Source organism: Pseudomyrmex gracilis, unplaced genomic scaffold, assembly GCF_002006095.1.
Source record: "Pseudomyrmex gracilis isolate BER0280 unplaced genomic scaffold, ASM200609v1 scaffold_52, whole genome shotgun sequence".
Taxonomy (NCBI): domain Eukaryota; kingdom Metazoa; phylum Arthropoda; class Insecta; order Hymenoptera; family Formicidae; genus Pseudomyrmex; species Pseudomyrmex gracilis.
Genome location: NW_018020636.1, coordinates 583949 through 602140, shown reverse-complemented (window position 1 = coordinate 602140; position 18192 = coordinate 583949). Strand labels below are relative to the sequence as shown.

General features: G+C 43.5%; 1 protein-coding gene across 6 annotated transcripts in view; it reads right to left on the bottom strand.

Annotated features, from left to right (window-relative positions):
* Positions 1 to 303: 303 nt before the first annotated feature.
* The window catches only part of LOC109853669, a 192388-nt gene continuing 174499 nt past the window's right edge, over positions 304 to 18192 (bottom strand). For all 6 annotated transcript variants that reach the window (XM_020425993.1, XM_020425996.1, XM_020425994.1 and 3 more), the window contains one exon: positions 304 to 4524. In XM_020425993.1, the coding sequence (XP_020281582.1) occupies positions 4195 to 4524 (330 nt within the window). In that variant the 3' untranslated portion in view covers positions 304 to 4194. The remainder of the gene's footprint in view (positions 4525 to 18192) is intronic.

Here is an 18192-nt window from a genome sequence, read left to right as displayed (position 1 = left end):
ACAAAAATATAAACGTTTTTTGTGTATCGATGGGAATTTAATTAAATTTCTGTGTCTGATATCGTATTTGCTACAGAATTTTAAGAAGCACAAAGCTGTTATTATTTGTTTTACGTCACATTACGTCTCTTTATCGTTTTATCGGATCTGATAATAATTCACAAGTGGCATCGGTGTGGCACTATTTGCTCTCTTTCTCTCTCTCTTTGTGTGTTCTAAAGAATGTAAGCGCGGGTCTCGTTAATCTTATCGCATAATACTTTTAATTGGTTGGTCAGAAGAAAGATTAAACAGCGTTTATAATATTTTTCAACAAAGTTTATTTTAACAGAAACAGTGTACTGTTTTTTTTCCTCTTTTCACCATTAACTTCTACTATACATGATATGACAATTAATCGTAAGATAATACACAAAACAGACTCGCGATGAAAAAATAAAAAGAGTTTGAGGGAAAAAATTGAGTGAGATGAGATGATGCGTTTCGATAGATTTCTTTTTTTCTTTTCAGAAAGCGAAATATATATATATGTATATATATATATATATATCGAAGAACAAAACTGTGAGAAGGGTGTGTTGGGAGGGGATGGAAAATCTTGAAATATCACAAAAACTTGCCTTGTATATTGCCGGTTTCGTTTCATTTGTCTTGATTCTTTATTCGTCATCCGCAACTGATTTGAATTGCTCTTCGCGGAAAGAATCTGTCATCACATTTAATTATTTCGACGCTCTCTTTCTTCGTGTTTGTTTATTTGTTTTTTCTTCCTGTTGAACGAATTTGCTGCTGCGCGAAATAATAATCAACGCGTAACGCTCGCAGTACGCATGTTACCGCACAAAAGCGTGTAAACGCACGCACGCACGCACGCACACACACACACACACACGCACACATCTCGCGACTTAGAATACTACATAATAAAATACTACGGGACATTTTGTAAAAGCACGACATAAATAAATGCTCAAGCATTATGTACAAGTGTCTTGTTTAAGTAAAAGCCGCTATTTCTCTCGGTTAGTGTAGCGCGCCCGAGTTCGTGTGATAAAATTAATTGCTTGTTCTTTGTAAATCGAAAAGCGCGAGCCCCGTCTCTTGTGAGAAGCGAGTGTCGCGTTCTATTGGGCAACAAACAGGAAGGAGAGAAATGTTTCCTTAGTCACGCGTTTATCGTATGCACATATGTATAATGTATGTTGAAAGATATCGTAGCGCTAATTATAAATAATAGACACGTAAACAAACTCCTCAACCTACAATTAGCTTTTCTGCATGAGGTGGAAGGCAAATGTAATATCGCACGCGATTACAAACGTCTAATTACCATTGGTAATTTCGTACTAGTAGTAACAGACGCTTATGTAATCGGCCGCAGGAAACGACATACAAGATGGAATTTCCTTCTTTCACCGCAAGAGAGAGACAGTGACAATTCTCCGATTGTTTTAAACTACGATCGCCGCTCGATCAAATCGAACACGTTCCGAAATGATTTCCCGCGAAAATCTTTGCTTTTTTTTTTTTTTTTTTTTTTTTTCGTTCCACAAAACGCAAACTCGGGAGCGCGGACGCACGTATTGGGAAAAACGTGCTTGTTTAGGCGTGTTGTTATGTGTTGTGTATGTGTGTGTATATGTACATATACAGTTACGAGTTTATTGTAATCTGCAGTAGTAAATTCAGATTAATGTATGTGTAAAAAACAAATACTGCTCGTCTCTTACAAACCGATTTTGTTTTTTTCTTTTTGTTTTTTTTTTACCCTAACTTGCTTCTTCTCTCGCGAATGGTGTACGTTTTAAACGCGGTCGTCCTTACCACCCCACTTACGTCTTAATTATTACGTGAATACATTAAGGCAACGAGTGTGCTACATCTCTAAATAAATAAACGTTCGCGTTTTTTATGTTGAACCTCGAGAGGATCCAAAGAGGACATAAAATATAAAAATGTACAATTTTTTTCCCTACACGCGGGTTCGTTCGCGAAACTTCGTCGTCATCCACACGTCATCGATGTGTTTATATATGTTTATATTTATATATATATATATATATGTAATGTGTGTGTATATTTGTGAGCTCTCGCCTGTGTACACTTTATTTTTGCACGTAGAACGTTAGCAAAAATATAATTTAGTTTACATATTATATTTATATCGTAATATTCTCCATATAAAAACTTCGTTAAAATATATAAAAGAAACAACGATTTGAGCAAATACGTATATAACTCCTACGGTTATAGAGTTAAAAGTTATTATCGCGTCAAAAACGTATTTATTTATTTATTTGTTATTGCACGTAATTGTATCTAATTTTATAGATCGTCTTCTTTTTATATATTTATACATAAATCTTACTCGCGCGTCTATATACGATCCGCATTCATTCTTATATATGTACACATACAGGTACACGTACCTTTTTTTTTCTTTTTGTTATCTCTCACGTACTCTTCCTGTCTCTTCTCTTTTATTTCTTCTTGTCTCTTTTTGTTTTTTCTTTTTTTTTTTGAAAGTCAGGTTAGTCATATCTCGATTACAGAGTCAAACTTCTTGCAAGCCGTTCGAACACACGATCGAGAAAACGATGTCGTGCGGTTTCGCTTTCGGTTGCGATCACGAAAATCCGATGATCGAGAAATATGGATTTTTTTTTTGATAATTGAGAATAATTGAAGGGGTTAAATCGATCGTGCACGATATCGTCGTGGAAGACTTGACAAAAGAAGGCACTGATGTTTGATTATTTTTTGCAACAAAAAAAAACAACAAATCGTTACACACTTACATGTTGAACAAAATTAGTCTGGTCAATGTACTTGCGTATATAATATTTGAAGATATTTGTGCCTCGCGAAGAGAATTTGGGTCGATTAAATAAAATATTTTTTAAAAAAGTGAAAATGTGTTAAAAAATAAATGTACTTTTAATAAATATACAATTATCATTACATTCGCTGTGGAAGACTCGTTTATTGAAACAAATTGCATACTACAAGTGAAAAGAGTATGTTATTTGTTCAATATTATGCGTTTTTCTCTAATTTGTTTTTTTTTCCTATTTTTCACGGTGCAAAATAGATTTAAGTACTGAATTCGTAGTATATATACTATATATATATACATATATACTAGTATATAGTATATATACATATATACTATAATATATATACATATATATATATGTACACATATATATATGTATATGTAGATCACATCAGATTTTAAAATTATAAAGACAACGCTTATATTTCGCAGCGAGTTATCCCGGCAACTTAAAAAAAAGGAGTTGAACCTCCGCTCCTTTTCTTACTACATCGCGATAGCGAATTTCGCAGTCCGCTCGTCTTTCACGCAGTCGTTGGACAATTTGTTTCTTTATTAAAAAAGAAACAAATTCCGCCCAACAACAATTGCGCTACACCGATTACTCTCGAACATAAACGTTGCTCGCGCCGTATGTACATGGGTTTTATAAATCTCTCTTCCTTTTCTCTCTACAAAAAAAAAGTCACATTAATTGGCTACATTTTTTTAAGTTCTCGTACGTGGCGTAGTGGCGCGCAAATGTCTTTTCACACATGAAATTGCATCTTTCATTGTCAAGAAAGTTAATGAGGCATTATCGATGCGACTTTATGTGTAAAAGCATTCACAGCACTGCCTGTGTGTATATACGTACATATGCCGTCAGATATAAATCAGAGTTTTGCCTTCAACTCCTCGCAATTATACTTACTCAATTCAATTTCGTTCGTCAGTCAATCAATTTCACACACATATATAGACTTTCAAAAATAGTTTTTTCCTTCGTGTCTCTCTCTCTCTCTCTCTCTCTCTATCTGTCTTTCTCTCCGATAAAGTAGTCAAAGACCAAGGAGAATTCGTCTTTGGTCCGAACGTGTCGAACCCCGCAGTCTGAATTCTCTTCTCCAAAACTCCCCTCGAGTGTTCGTTTCACTGACAAACAGGCGGAGTCTCCATACTCCTTGATAAGCGCGTAAGCGTCTTCTCGCGTGTCACTGCTTGATAGGCTTCTTGAAGACGACATCCGGTTTGCGTATCGGACGGGGTATGCGCCGTTCTATCCTGAGGGCCCGGTTCGGGTCCGGAGACAGTGGCGCTGGGCCTGTGCCGACCGCCGCAGCTTCGGACCCCAACGGGGGAGTCTCCGCCATTGTTTGTCAGTTTCCAGTGCTGCTGGGTCGTCGGCCCGGCGTCTGCTGTTGTTGTTGCTGCTGCTGCTGCTGTTGTTGCTGCTGCTGCTGCTGCTGTTGTTGCTGCTGCTGCTGTTGCTGTTGCGTCACCGCTGCCGCGGCCGCGGCGTTCAATGCCGCTACCGGCGTTTGATGGCAGTGCGCGCAGTGAAGACACACCGTGCAGGAGCCCAGCTTTCGGGCCAGCATCGCGCGCAACTTCAAGGCCGGACCGAGCTTCATGCCCATCGGCCCTGTCAGGTGCTCCTCCGAGAGTAACGGTAGAGCCGCGCCGTCTATACGATGCTCCCGGAAGTTCTGCAAGCAGAAATGCGGTAGCGTGTTATTAGCGGGCGGGAGTATGTGTACTCCCGAGGATGTGCACGCGTAAATTTTTGTTGCTCTCCGAAGTGACAAAAATCTTCGTTTGCTGATCGATCGATCGACCGCCGCACCTATACGCGCGAATTCCGCGAATGCAATTTCGACCGGAGGCGCGAAAAGCTTGGGCTAACTTTTGCGCTGCAACGTGTGTGCCCGAGTCGTTCATGAAGAGAAGAACGAAAAGAAGAGGAAGAAGAACCGACAACAAGGAAGAATGCGAAAGGAAGACGTGGAAAAAGGGAGAAAACAAAGATGTGAAAACGGAACATCGCGCGTTTCATTCACCGCGCAACCGGGGGCTGCAACCTCTCTCCTTCCCGTAATTGCAGCTGCAACACAACCGACAACGGGGTGCAACAGCGTGTGTGTATATATATAACGTAAGCACGGCGATCCGTCCGCCGCGCGCGCATTCTCCACACGTTCACGGAATACAGTAATTGCTCGGCCCGCTTATGAATGAAATATTCAGCGGCGTAATGCGAGTCGCGCACGCAACGCGGCAGCAGACCGGTCTCCTTCCTCGCACATGCCAGTTTCACGCCGAAGAGGTGGGGGATTCGCGGATCGAGGTGGAGATCGAGGTCGTGCATTCATGCTTCTAGGCATTCAGGCCTTTCTCTCTCTCTCTTTCTTTCGCATCTAAAAGATAGCATCTATAAGCGATTGGTTTTCGAAAGAACTGAAATTGTTTGGATCGATCGATGAAAGAGCGCGCGTCGATACTCTCGTTCGATTTTGTTCGACGTTGTTACGTACGTGTTAGCATTTGGAAATGCAACGCGCGTATCTATCACCGTTTCCACAATCTACAAAACGCGCGAGAAAATTCATCAAGCGAATTTATTCGCGCAACGCAAGAATCCACGTTGTTTCGACCCCGAGGTATCAACAGAGATAACACAAACGCGAGAGCCTCGTAATACTCTCTTAATCATCGGCGGCGAAAATGAATGCGTACAGTCATTGATTACGGTAAACAAGCTCTCCGTGTATACTGTTTCGAATTCTCGGTACATTCGCCGGGCTCTAACGGTACGGAGTCGGCCACGCGCGAGAACAGCCGCCTCCTCCTCACAATCGCCTCGCCGTAAAACGCTAATTAGTAAACTCGTTCACACGACGCGCAAGAAATTGCTTCCGCCGTGAAACTGAGCTCTCTACACGACCGCTTTATTATTACGCTCACAACCGTAAACTCCATCGAGGTTTTCTAAATGATTATATGGAAAAAAAATGTTGTTTATAAAATACTTATCGCTCGTGAGTTTTATCTTTAAAATATCGTACTTGATATTTTACGCACACAAAAAACAAGTTTTGTTTATTTATACACGGCAAAAAAAAATTTGCTGAGTCATTACTCAATTTGTTATCTCATCAACAAGAAACAGAAGTTGTTGATTGTTAATAATAAGATGACATTTTTATAAATTTTTCTAACAATCCAATATTGTTGCTCTCGTATTTGACCTCTTAATTATTTACTTGGTGTGTGTTTTAAACGAGCTATTTTTGATTGTAATTTTGTGCGAAATTTTACTCGCGTATGTTCTTGAGAAAATTAACAGATAAAAGCGAGAGAGAATCGCGTAAACGTGTAAACTCGAACGCGGTGCCTAAAAACATTAAAACCCGCATCAGTCCGCGATTTGACGAGGAGCGGACGCCTCATTGTTTTCACGACGAGCGGCTCGTGAAGCAAGCAAGAGTTTCGAAATCTCACGAAACAACCGGCCGGGCATATGGCTAAGGCTGTTCGACTCCGCGCGCGGCTTTTGCAGCTGCAGTTGCAGCGAATATATCATCCTCGTGTTGCACCGCGGGCGACCGGGCCGCGCACCAAAGGCCGAGTAACGAAGACAACCTATATTTTCTCCACCCAGTTCCAAACTCTTAAGAGCGAACGCGATCTCCGGCTGGTCCTGCATCAATTATACCTTCCACAAACACGATGTTAGGGAAGGGGGGAGGCCCTCCCTCCTCGTGTACTCATCGTGTTGCAAGTACGAGAGACGGGGCTCGTGAAAACGCGCCGGGGCTCGGGAGCATATGTGTTATTAAATTATTCGCGCGTCACTGAGCCTCGCAAGCGGAGAAGCAGAAGGCAATGTGAGAAAGAGAGAGAAAGAGAGAGAAGCGTACCCTTTTCTTAAATTATGCGCGTAGGTTTATCAGATATGTCCCCGGGCCAAGAAGCGTTAAGCGGAATTTAAAATGGTCAACATAGAAACGTGCAATAATATAAATGCAACTTGTAATCTTTGTGTTGTTCAATTTACAATTTGCACACATCATTATACCTATGACAAAAAAATGTATCAAATTATATTTTTTAATAACAAATTAAATTTTTATTAACAAAAATACTTAAGCACGTAAAAAGCAGAGGCTTTAGCGCGCTGCCAAATAAACGTTGCTATCGACACGCGCGAGCAAAAATATGCAAAACAGACACACATTCGAACAATCCTAGCGAAATTCTCTAAGAGAAATTTTGTATTGAATTAATAAGAAACGACACCAAGAAAAAAAAACGAAAGTCGACAATCTTGAAATAAAGAACTTCTTCGAGTCGGGATAGGAATCCGCGAGATTGCATTCGACCGTGACCTGAGAAAAGACGGAGAAACCTCGAAAAATAACGGCTTCTTTCTTGCTTCGAATCCCCCCGACCCCAACGGAGAGGAATCTCGCGGTTGTAACCTCGGAAGAGATCATTCGGTCGGAAACTGCGTCACGTTGAACCACACGCAAGTTATTCTCTACTATGATATTTTCAACGATGTTATTCCGTACCGTAAAACACCAACACTTGCACGCACAGAACGTGTTTATTCTTGATTTCCGATTTAATTGGGAGCAAGTCAACTTTTATCGAGAGAGAAGAATGTTGTCACTTCTTCAGCGACTGGGAGGCTTATCGGTCAGCAATTAAAATCGGAGTGGTGGCTGCTATTGTTCCGTCATCGTCTGCCTCCGTGTCTATGATCGCGCGGAAATTGCAATACCGTATTGTGTGTGTTTTACATCACTACCATTCTTTTTTTAACACGTTGGGTTACACGTGTATCTCACCTACGCGAGGCATTGTACGCGGCGCGCCGAATAAAACTCGTCGCGGCGGTTTTCGAACGAGGCATTAACCAATCGGAGAACAAGAGAGGCCACGCGGGAGTAACTTTTGTCGGCTACCGAGAGACTGGCTGTTGCTTTTGCTCGCGCGCGCGCGCGCGCGCACGTTTCCTTATATGGAAGAGGAGCGCGCGCGGCTCCTGCGAAGGGCAGAATGCGCTCGCACAGAATTCTACACGGGGTCGAACGAGCGGCGAGAGATTGAGAGAATTCGCGTTGGCGGGCTCGCGCTAGAAATTCCACGCGCGTGTTTTCGTCTCCCCCAGCGCCGCGACCTCGCGCGGAATTGTTCCGTGAGAAAGGGCGATGCCGCCGGTGTATCAACAAGGTGCGCGCACCGGCTGCAAGAACGATTTGCGTCGCACCCGACACGCCGCGATCGGTCAACAAAGCATTGTCTCTCTCCCACAATGTTCGTAATCGTTCAGCTCGATCGCGAGCGGAATACGTTAACGGAATTGGAAAATATTACGTGTGACAAAAATTTTAACAGTTTTGATGCTGAAAACGCGCCACACACACACACACACACACATTCCATCCGAGCGCCAATGTTTTTCGAGAACTCGTTGAATTCAGATGTCAGTTTTAATTTGTCCTAAATTCGCGATACCGTCAGCCGCTTACGTAATAAAATCTTGTGCTAAAGATTCTTAAAGGAAACTTGTCCGATACCGCGTCACTATGCGAGAGCAAGCGAGGACCGGTGACCCGCCACGCCCTGTCGAGGTCGTCGCGCGCCTCTCGCTGGCGCGGCAGATCGGCATGCCGACGGCGACCGGTCAACCCAACCGGCGACCGACCGGCTCCGACCTAACCAGATCAACATCCCCCCGTTGCGCGGCTCTCTATCTCTCTCTCTTTCTCTCTCTCTTTCTCTCTCCATACGCGTTCTCGTTCTTCCTGCCGCATTTTCTTCCTTCCTTCTTCGTCTTCACGGACGTGCCCACGTCGCGCCTTTCATTCGCTCCGATTTCAGCCGCGCTATCACCGATCGCGCTTGTTTTTCGCTTCTCGTTCGAGATACGCGACATCGCTCTTATTTGAAGTGTGTTATTGATGAGCCGTCTCGCGATATCTTGTTTCTTGACAATTGCAATGTACGTGCATAAATCGAGAATTTTTTTTCTGGAATATTGTGTTTTTGTATTTTAATAATACGCGCTCTTTTGTTTGTCGACGATCTTGTCATCGCTAAGAATCTATCGGCTAATTATCGAATGTGATTAGCTTCTCGGCTACCAAAGCGCGTCCGTTTTCTTCTCCTCCCATCGAGGAACTCGTGCAATAACGCCAACCACACCCACTTTATATTGCATGACCTCGTGCACATCGGCGCCTCGCGTTTCCTCCGTGCGAATTTTCTCCTCGTTACGCTACTGCGGTTCACGTGCACTCGCGGCATCCCGGATTCGTCGCACTAGATATCATCATCACATTTGTTTTGTTTCTTCCAAATAATATTTATTTATTGAATTAAAAAAAAAAAAAAAAAAAAGAAATACACGTCGTCGCGCACACGTTGTCGTCTCTCGTAAAGAGAAAACCGGAGCGGAGAGAGAGAAGCGATTAAAATAGAAGATAAAAAACAAGAAAAAAACCGATCTCCGAGATCAATCTTGATCGGTATGCGGCTTCGTGTACACAACATCCGTATCTCGTGAGAGACATTCAGAGTGCATTAGCACCAGCGAGGCAAGAGGTGCACAGACGGGCGTATTAATTGCTCATCAGCGATAATGAAGGGTTTGTAAGTCGATATTAGCATAACTAACAGGTTTCCTCTCCGGTAATGAAGCCGCGCGCGCTCGGCCACGAACGACACTCGTCTCTTAATGCGCGTCTCCCCCGGGAGACACTCTCTTCTTTCCCGCGAAACGACCGGCCTGGAACCAGCTGGAAACCAGAACAAACAACCTGAAGCCAACGGGTTAGGTTCTCTGTACGAGCGACGATGTTTCCGAACGTGATGAAAATTGAGAGAGAAACGTCACCATCGTATTTAAGTGCACGAGCGAATTCGCTTTGCAGATAATCACGCGTCGTTATTAATGCGTACGTAAATAGAGAGAGAGAGATGCGAAATGTCGTAAAGAAAGTGTCAACGTTTTACGGGACTTTGCTCCGTGCGATCTCTCGTTATCGTTGGGGAAGGAGGGGAGAGGGCAACCTTTCGCGTGTGTTTTATTTTTCTGCAACCCCGCGCGATACTTTCTCCGATTGTTCCGCTCGCGAGCGCGAACCTGTTTCGCCAACAATTTATTCGGCTCGCGTATAGACTGTCTCATAAATTTCTCGTAATATGAGGAAGTTTCGGACATTCCAAGATCGCTGTTGTGTGTATCTCGGACAAAATAACGGCATAATATGTTATTATAAATAACAAACGAAGGCATAGCGAAAATGTATAGCGATTTTTTGATTAAAAAAAAAAAAAAAAAACCCATCTTTAATTCAGAGAATCTGGGACTTTTTACTTCCGAGACGGATAAATCAAAAGTTCGCGCTCGACTCGTCGAGTAAATCTCGACGAGTTTTCACCGGAAGCAAGAAGGCGGGGTCCGTCGCGAAAGGTTCCGAGCACACCTACGAGCACCAGCCGAGAATTTAAATTAGCTTAGAAAGTTCAGGGTCAGACGGATGTGTGAACGTGTTGCGTTCGCGCGTATACGCAATAACAAAAAGCTACAAGATCAGACAACAAAAACAAACAGTTGTTTTAGAGTAAAATGTATTTCTTACTTTTTGTGTTCGCGTATTTTTATCTTTTACCTTGCTTACTAGTCGCACACTGAGAAGTCAAAACGAACGGAATATTGTCGATTTTCTTTTCTTTAACATCACACGACGCTCACACCCCCCGCGGCCACATTCGAGAATCACATTCGCGGAAAGAATCGCGTAGGTGGTTATACATTATTATCGACCGCATACAAATTGCCGCCTCCGTTGCCCACAATCTGCCGCTTTCTGTTATTCCGGTTAAGCGCGCTAGTCTTTAAATTGCTATTGAATCGCCCGCGACAAAAAGGCGTCGATAAATCTCCTTCAATTTAGTCACTTGCAATTAATATTGAAGATATAGCTAAGCGCGTTTCTCTGTGCGATAAACTTGCTGAGATAACGAAGAAGCTGAGAGAGAGAGAGAGAGAGAGAGAGTGAGAGAAAACTGTCATGTCAAATGTTTCGCTATCAGCAAGATGAGAGAATTAACTAACGTTCAAAATCGCCCACATACGGCGAACTCATCAGTTTCAGTGCGAGAGAGGAGATAACGCGCGTTCGTAAATGGCAATTCTACAAAAATAACTCGTTTCCGTCGATGATTGCAAGATAAATAGATAAATGTTACAGGTCAAATCGTTGACAAATATCCGATTCATTAGCCGAATCTCTCTTAATTTCGTATATGCGTACGTATGTAATCTTCACGTCACGTGAGTGAGACGGACAGAGAGAGTTCACGTCGCCCAGATGTATGTAACGACGCGCGTACAGACAAATGAGTGTCTCGCGATATCTCATTTACGTATCCAAGCATGTCGCCTTCCTGAATCATTTCTCTTTTCCCGGACAGATATCCCTCCTCGTATATTTTAGATCGTATCGGAGATCAGCATTTTAATTTTAAAGGAAACACGATTTCGAGAGTTATGACCGTTCAATTCGGATATATCGCGTCGTTGAAACAAGACGTAATCAATTACATTCTTATATCCATATTCTCTCGCGTCACACAAAAGCACAGCTACGCCGCTACCTGTAACCATCTGTTGTGCTCGAACGAAAATCAACAGACAGCCTACATTTTACATTTATAAATCTAGCCTCTGAATGATGTTTATATGATTTACACACAGCTATAAAAAAAAAATCTTGAAAATAAATCAATATATTAATCCTAAATAAATCAATATTACTTATACACGGAGACTCGAGAAGATTCTTAAAAGATTTAACAGTTTCTTCGAACTGTTTTTTTTTTTTTTTTTTTTTTTTGTACATTTGTTTGTCTACACGTACGCAAATATCTCATCTGTTTGCGATTTATCTCGCGCGCGCTCCAAACGAAATGCCCGACATTTTCCGCATTATTACACACAGACGAAGGTGGGCGCGCCTACGGTGGATCACCACCACCACACACACACGCGGTCACGGAGCACGTTATCCGCAGGAAATCTACTCTTGCAGGCATGCCACGGAAAGTAGTCACGGCAAAACCAGAAGGTGGGAGCGCGGGGTGAAGGCGTCCCCCCACAAAGTCGTCCTCGGTTGTGTCCTCGCTCGGCATCAACCCGTAGTACCCCGGGCACGCTGCCATTCGCGGCGAATGGCCGCAGCCGTTGCATAAAGGAAAACACCACGCTACCAGCGGGGGGAACCGCGGGGAACTGCCCCGATACAAGATACCACCACGTGTTACATGCTGTTCGCCACCACAGAAGAAACGCGCGCTCTCTCTCTCCCTCGCGTCCCTTTCCGTCCCCCAGGAAGAGTGTGTTCCATTCGACGCGAGACGATAGCGTGCCACAGAGCGAGAATAATAGCGGAAAAGTCCGGTGTGCGAAACGCGCGGAAGAACGAGCGACCCCCCGAAAGAAAAATCTTACACAGCTCTTTCATCGCGCGTCCTCTATAGTGCGGCAGTTTCTTTCTTACGCTAAGGTAACGGTCCCATGTGACATTTAGCAAAGAAACAATTATTTATAAATATGTAAACAAACAAGTGTCTCAATGTTTTAAATATCTTTTGAAATATGTTTTTTGAATATTAATTTCTTCACATGTGTAAATATTTTATTATTTTTAAAATAAATCCAGTCCGACCACAGTAGTACTTGGAACGGTTACCTTGTACGGACTACGGCTGATAGAATTGTATAAGATCGCAGAGCGATGAAGGGAGGAAAAGAACACGCCGTTGGATTGGTTGAAACGATACGTGGCTTTTTCGTCGTACGCCGACGAGTCGTCATTATTTCGTCGCTCCGATTAAGTTTTTTCTTCACGGCCGCAACAGTACGTAAGCGAATTGCTTCGCCGATATCCGATCGGCCGCTGACGCGTTATCGCGATACCATCGGTATATCGCCTCTGTGTAAACCCGTCGCGTATCTTCTGCACACGCATACGCACACATACGCCTGCAAATGCCTTTTAAGATTATGCAAATGTCCGACGCTTGCTCGAAGCACCGGCAGCATTTTAAAGAAACTGCCGCAATGGGTATTCCGCGCGTCCGGAATTAAGATATTCGACGATGCGCGGAGGACGCGCAACGGTTGTCCTTTTATCGTTTACGTAGTAACATCTTTCTCGAGAGCTAACGTCGGAGATAAGTTTTAAAGAATATTTTGATTCTGATCCCGCTGATATACGTAACTGTCGCACATTCAGAAAAGTAAAAATATAAAAAATGAGACAAAATCTCTGAAATTTATTTACATCAGATTCCGGTAAATGCTGAGAAAAAAATTTATTTGTGATACTGTATTTGAATTATCATAAAGAAGCATTATTAAAATTGTTATTAAGTTATTAACTCTTTAAAAATTTTATATAATACCAGCACAACACAGGCGCGCGCGCTATTATTATTTTTATATTTTAACGTGTTGTGTCAATGAACACAATCTGTCACCGCGATGACAGCTAGTATATACGTCTTACAAACCGTATAATACACATGATATACATATGAGAGATGTCAGAAATAACGCATGAAAATCAAACTCGAAAAATAGTGAGAGAGAGAGGGAGAGAGAGAAGTGGAAAAACAACACGACTAAAGTCACGTGTGGTTTTTCCACTCCTCCCTGTCACGTGACTTTACTTTAGTCACGTTTTTAAAGACACGTGAGCTGTGATCCACCGGTAGTGGTGAGAAATAATTAATTTTTTTAAAATTGAAAATTAACTTTTTCGATTAATTGTAATATTACAACACGAGAAAAGGTATTTTTTTCTGATTTCTCTTTGTGTGTGTGTGTGTATGTGACACGTATATGATTTTTTTTAAATATCGAAGCTAATAAGCGCAATTGTCAATTCAACGAAGAAACGCGCCAAGCGCAAAATTCCTTTCCTGTCGCCCGTAATGTTGTAGCCGTAACAATTTATAGGGATACCAGTATTCATCCCTTTCATCTCGTGACAGGCATTCACTGACATCGGGCACACGCTTTCTTTGAGTCCCGTGTACTTCCTGTAGGGAGCGGCTCTCCCGTTGTGAATTATAATAGCTAGACACGTACAGTATGTGTACACGTACGTCAAGCAAGCGATTAGCTCGATTGCGATCGCACACCGAGAGTGTCTCCGAAATTTCGTAAAAACAACAAACATTGTTGTCGATGCGGAACAGCGGAATTGGATTTGTCATTCAAGCGACACACGTCAGACGTTTTCCTACGAATTTTTCTCGAGATTACTTTCCGCGTTGTGTAAAAAAAAAAAAACCGCACGAAAACGCAGCGAACAACGCGTCTAATTGCCTCACAAAGAGACAAAACGTCGAGCCAGCTGGAAACGCCATTCTTTGATTAACGTCGCGAATATATACGCGCGGTAATATAGGTGTACCGGTACTCCTTTCATCCTTTTGACAGGCATTCACCAACGCGGTCTTGCGTCGTAAGAAACTTTATAAGGATCGCGAAGTAACGTAACGACGAACGAGCCACGCATCGATCACGTCTCTCTTTTTTTTCTCAGGGAGTGACATTTAGTGGCGTGGGTGACGGCGGGCGTGCGCCACGCCAGGGGAAATGCCACGGGGATATTGGTGGCGGCAAATGTGCGCGAAAACACGGTCCAACACAAACTCCGCCAATATGTCCCTGTACAGCAACTATCGCGAAGTTTCGTGAATTAGATTCAAATTTGAATAAAACATCGCTTTTGTAAAATTATTATTAGATTATTTTTTTTTTTTAATCATATAATTACGTATTGTATAATATTTTTTCACTGTTTCCCTTCTTATTTCTCGAAAAACGAGACAAATTTAATAGTCGCGAGATTGTCAACATACCTATATCTGAAACTTGATTGATTTTTGAGATAAACAATTTAAACAGCAAACCAAACACAGACCAAACACACGTTTCGATTCATTCGCAACAAAAATCTCGCGTTTCGAGCGAGCGCGATTGTCTTTCGGCGATAGAGAGCCGATAGCCGATCGAACAGCGAGTTTCGTTCGCGATGAAGAAATGTGCTCGCCTTCGCTCGCGTTCGATCTAGCGTGAAGCGCGCGATACCGATTGGACAGTTAATATCTCACTTCGGTGGCACGGCTCTCTCGCGCCGGTCCGACCGTATCTCGCGCTCGCGCGCGGGGGAGGAGAGGAGATTGGAAAGGTTGAGTTTATGTATTCATTTCCCGACCGCGCGGAGTCTCACTCTCTCGCGTGTGATGTATGAACGTATGTACGTGGAAGCAGGTCGTTACGTCAGCCTCCGCTTCTAGCGCTGGCTTTAGAAGCTCGATGCGCGGCAGCGTCGTCGTCGTCGTCCCATTCCTCGATCCTGCAAAAACGCTTTTTCGCGCCGATTATGCACGTCTCTCTCTCTCTTCGGGCACTCCCTACCTTTTGCCTGCTTCTCAACCGGCAACCATTTTCTTCGCTTTCGTGAACGAACAGCGAAGACGTGTCACAGTCGGCGTTGCACGTCGGCGAGAAGTCACGACGCATTTATCACCGTCATCGTAGGTGTTAGCGTTTAAGTCCATTATTCCGTGTTGTATCGTGTTTCGAAACTGATATCCGCGCATTGTAACCGTGTGTTTCTAACTCGTGTCTTCTCGCTCGTGAATGGAAACGAAACAAAACGCGCGCGCGATAATGGAGAAATCTCGACCTTGTCGCGCGCGGGTGGCGGATGCGCGTTCCGCGCTCTTATCGAAGTTGTACGTGTACTTTTTTTTTTTTTATGTAATGTTCTCTTCACCGTTTTTATTGCGGATTTATTTATTACACGCGCGTAATTGCACAATAAGATTGCAACTGTCCACTTCGCATGAAAATCTCATCATGCGCGAGACAATGATAACGCGCCCACGCGCGCGCTTGTTCTTCGAGGTATCGCTTCCTTTGCGAAGCAGCAAGCGTCACGCTAATGAGACAGCTGCCCTTTTCCGCGAAGCGAATTATCATTTCGCGAATAATAAAAGCCCGTGCGAGACGATCGCATCGTTTGAACGAAGTTACACGAAACCGCTCGCGAGATCGCGCGGGGAATAGAAAGGGAATAAGGCGATCGAGAAATGACAAATAGCGATAAATCGCTCAGCTGTGTCTCGTAATTGTCCGAACAATCGAACGACGACGACAAATATTTTGAAAGAGATTGGGAAAGAACCGAACAAACATATACGCGCGCGCAGAAACATCGGAGAAAAACAGCAGGCGAGAGAGGCGGAAAGTAGAGAACACACGGGGGTCGAGGGTTCACGGATCGTTCGTGTTGTGATAGGCCGCGATTCCCGATTGCAATAAGAGCATTTAGACGACGACGACGACGACGACGACGACGACGACGAGGAGTGAAAGAAGAAGAAAGCGAGAGAGACAGAGAGGGAACGTAGGAAGGAGAGAACAAGGAAGAGAGAAAAAAAGTCAATCGGGCCCGTCCATTACCATACGTTATTGGTCGGGGCCCGTGGTCAAGTGGTGTGTGTTTGCCATAAGTCCAGATAAATAAACCCCGGGGCCAGATAAATCTGCGTGGCGAGCCGCGGCGTGTATAATGCAAATGCAATCATGTCCGCGAACTGCGTGGCGGTGCCGCGGACCTTAAAAACTTTAAACGCGCGCGGGGACCCCCCGAGGGGGCCTCGTTGCAGAGAGCACGCAGGCCCCCGGAGCAGCGTGCCCCCGCGAATTTACAGCGCGGCACGACAACACACAGGCGGCTGAAAATCACGGCGAAGGGTTAGCGAAACCCGTATACGGCGAGCGGTGCACGACGGTAATTAAGATAAGAAGACTTTGCCTCGGCGAAATATATCGATCGTTATATTATTTCGAGTGCTCGGCCCTCGCGAGGAACGTTCTTTCGCGTAATTTACAGCAACCCCCGCCGAGTATTTTCCCCGGTTAAAAACTTTATTCGAAATAAATATGAAGCGATTTATAAAAATTAGCACGTGCGTTTTCTTTTTTAAAAGCGCGTTGCTTTCCGTCTTTATGATATTGCATTATTTACCAATCAGATCGACGCAAAACGTTTCGATCGTAGCAAAGAGTTAGACAACAATTATGCGAGAAAAGTCACATATTATTTACAAAACAACTTTTTTTATCAACAATACTGATCAGTGTAATTAACAAATTGACAATAAAGAAAATCTATACGTTTGACAATTGAACATATGAGAAATAAACCGCGAAACATTGCGGTTTCCCGGTTGAAAATCAGAGCGAAACGCCGAGCAAGCAAACCACGGCGGCGGTCGGGTAGGAACAAACTCTCGATCGATCGGATCGGCCGGTCAGAAACGATTTATGGTTAATTATCAGCCCAGCGACCGGGCTCTGGTGGGGGCAGTTGCGCTTTCGATTACGCGGCTAAACGAGAATCCGGTATTGCGCAACGGAACACGAACACGACACGGCGGCCTCTGCGATTTCTCGGACGCGCTCATCCACGGGTAAAACCGCACCGACCCCACCTTCGTTCGATGTTCACCGTCTCTCTCTCTTTTATGGTACAATTTTAACGATGACTCGAGATTGGGGTTAAGACCCGCGGGATCATTTCAACGATGCTTGCTCGCCTTCTACCTTCAGCGTGAGAATCAACGAAAGTAAACGCCGCGGCGCGGCGTGACATTTATCTTGCGTCAATGCGCGGAAAAGCGCCGTCGTCGTTTTAAACCCGTTTTAAATTCCTCGGTTCATCGCGGTCTGTCATTCAATGTCTGTCTGAATTGCGATGCAATATGTATCGGTTTTTACACACACAAACAATTTGCACACGCGCGTCGTCGTTTTTTTAGAACACGTTTCTAATTATAATAAAATTTATTATACTAGCACAACACAGTTGCGCGTTACGCGCACGCTATTATTGTGTTTTTATTATAACCTGTTGCGTCAGTGAACGCAACCTGTAACCGCGATGACAGCTAATATATACGTCTTACAAACCATATAATACACATATGAGAGGTGTCAGAAATAACGCATAAAAATCAAACTCGAAAAATAGTGAGACCGAGGAATGGAAAAACAACACATGACTAAAGTCACGTGACAGGAAAAAGAGTAAAAAAGAGAATATTATATGTATATATTATATATAATATTCTATATCTATATTATATATATATATATATATATATATATATATATATATATATATATACTGTAATCACGTGACCAAGGTCAATGACTTCACTCTAGTCACGCGACCAAGGTCAGTGACCTCACCGTAGTCACGCGACCAAGGTCAGTGACC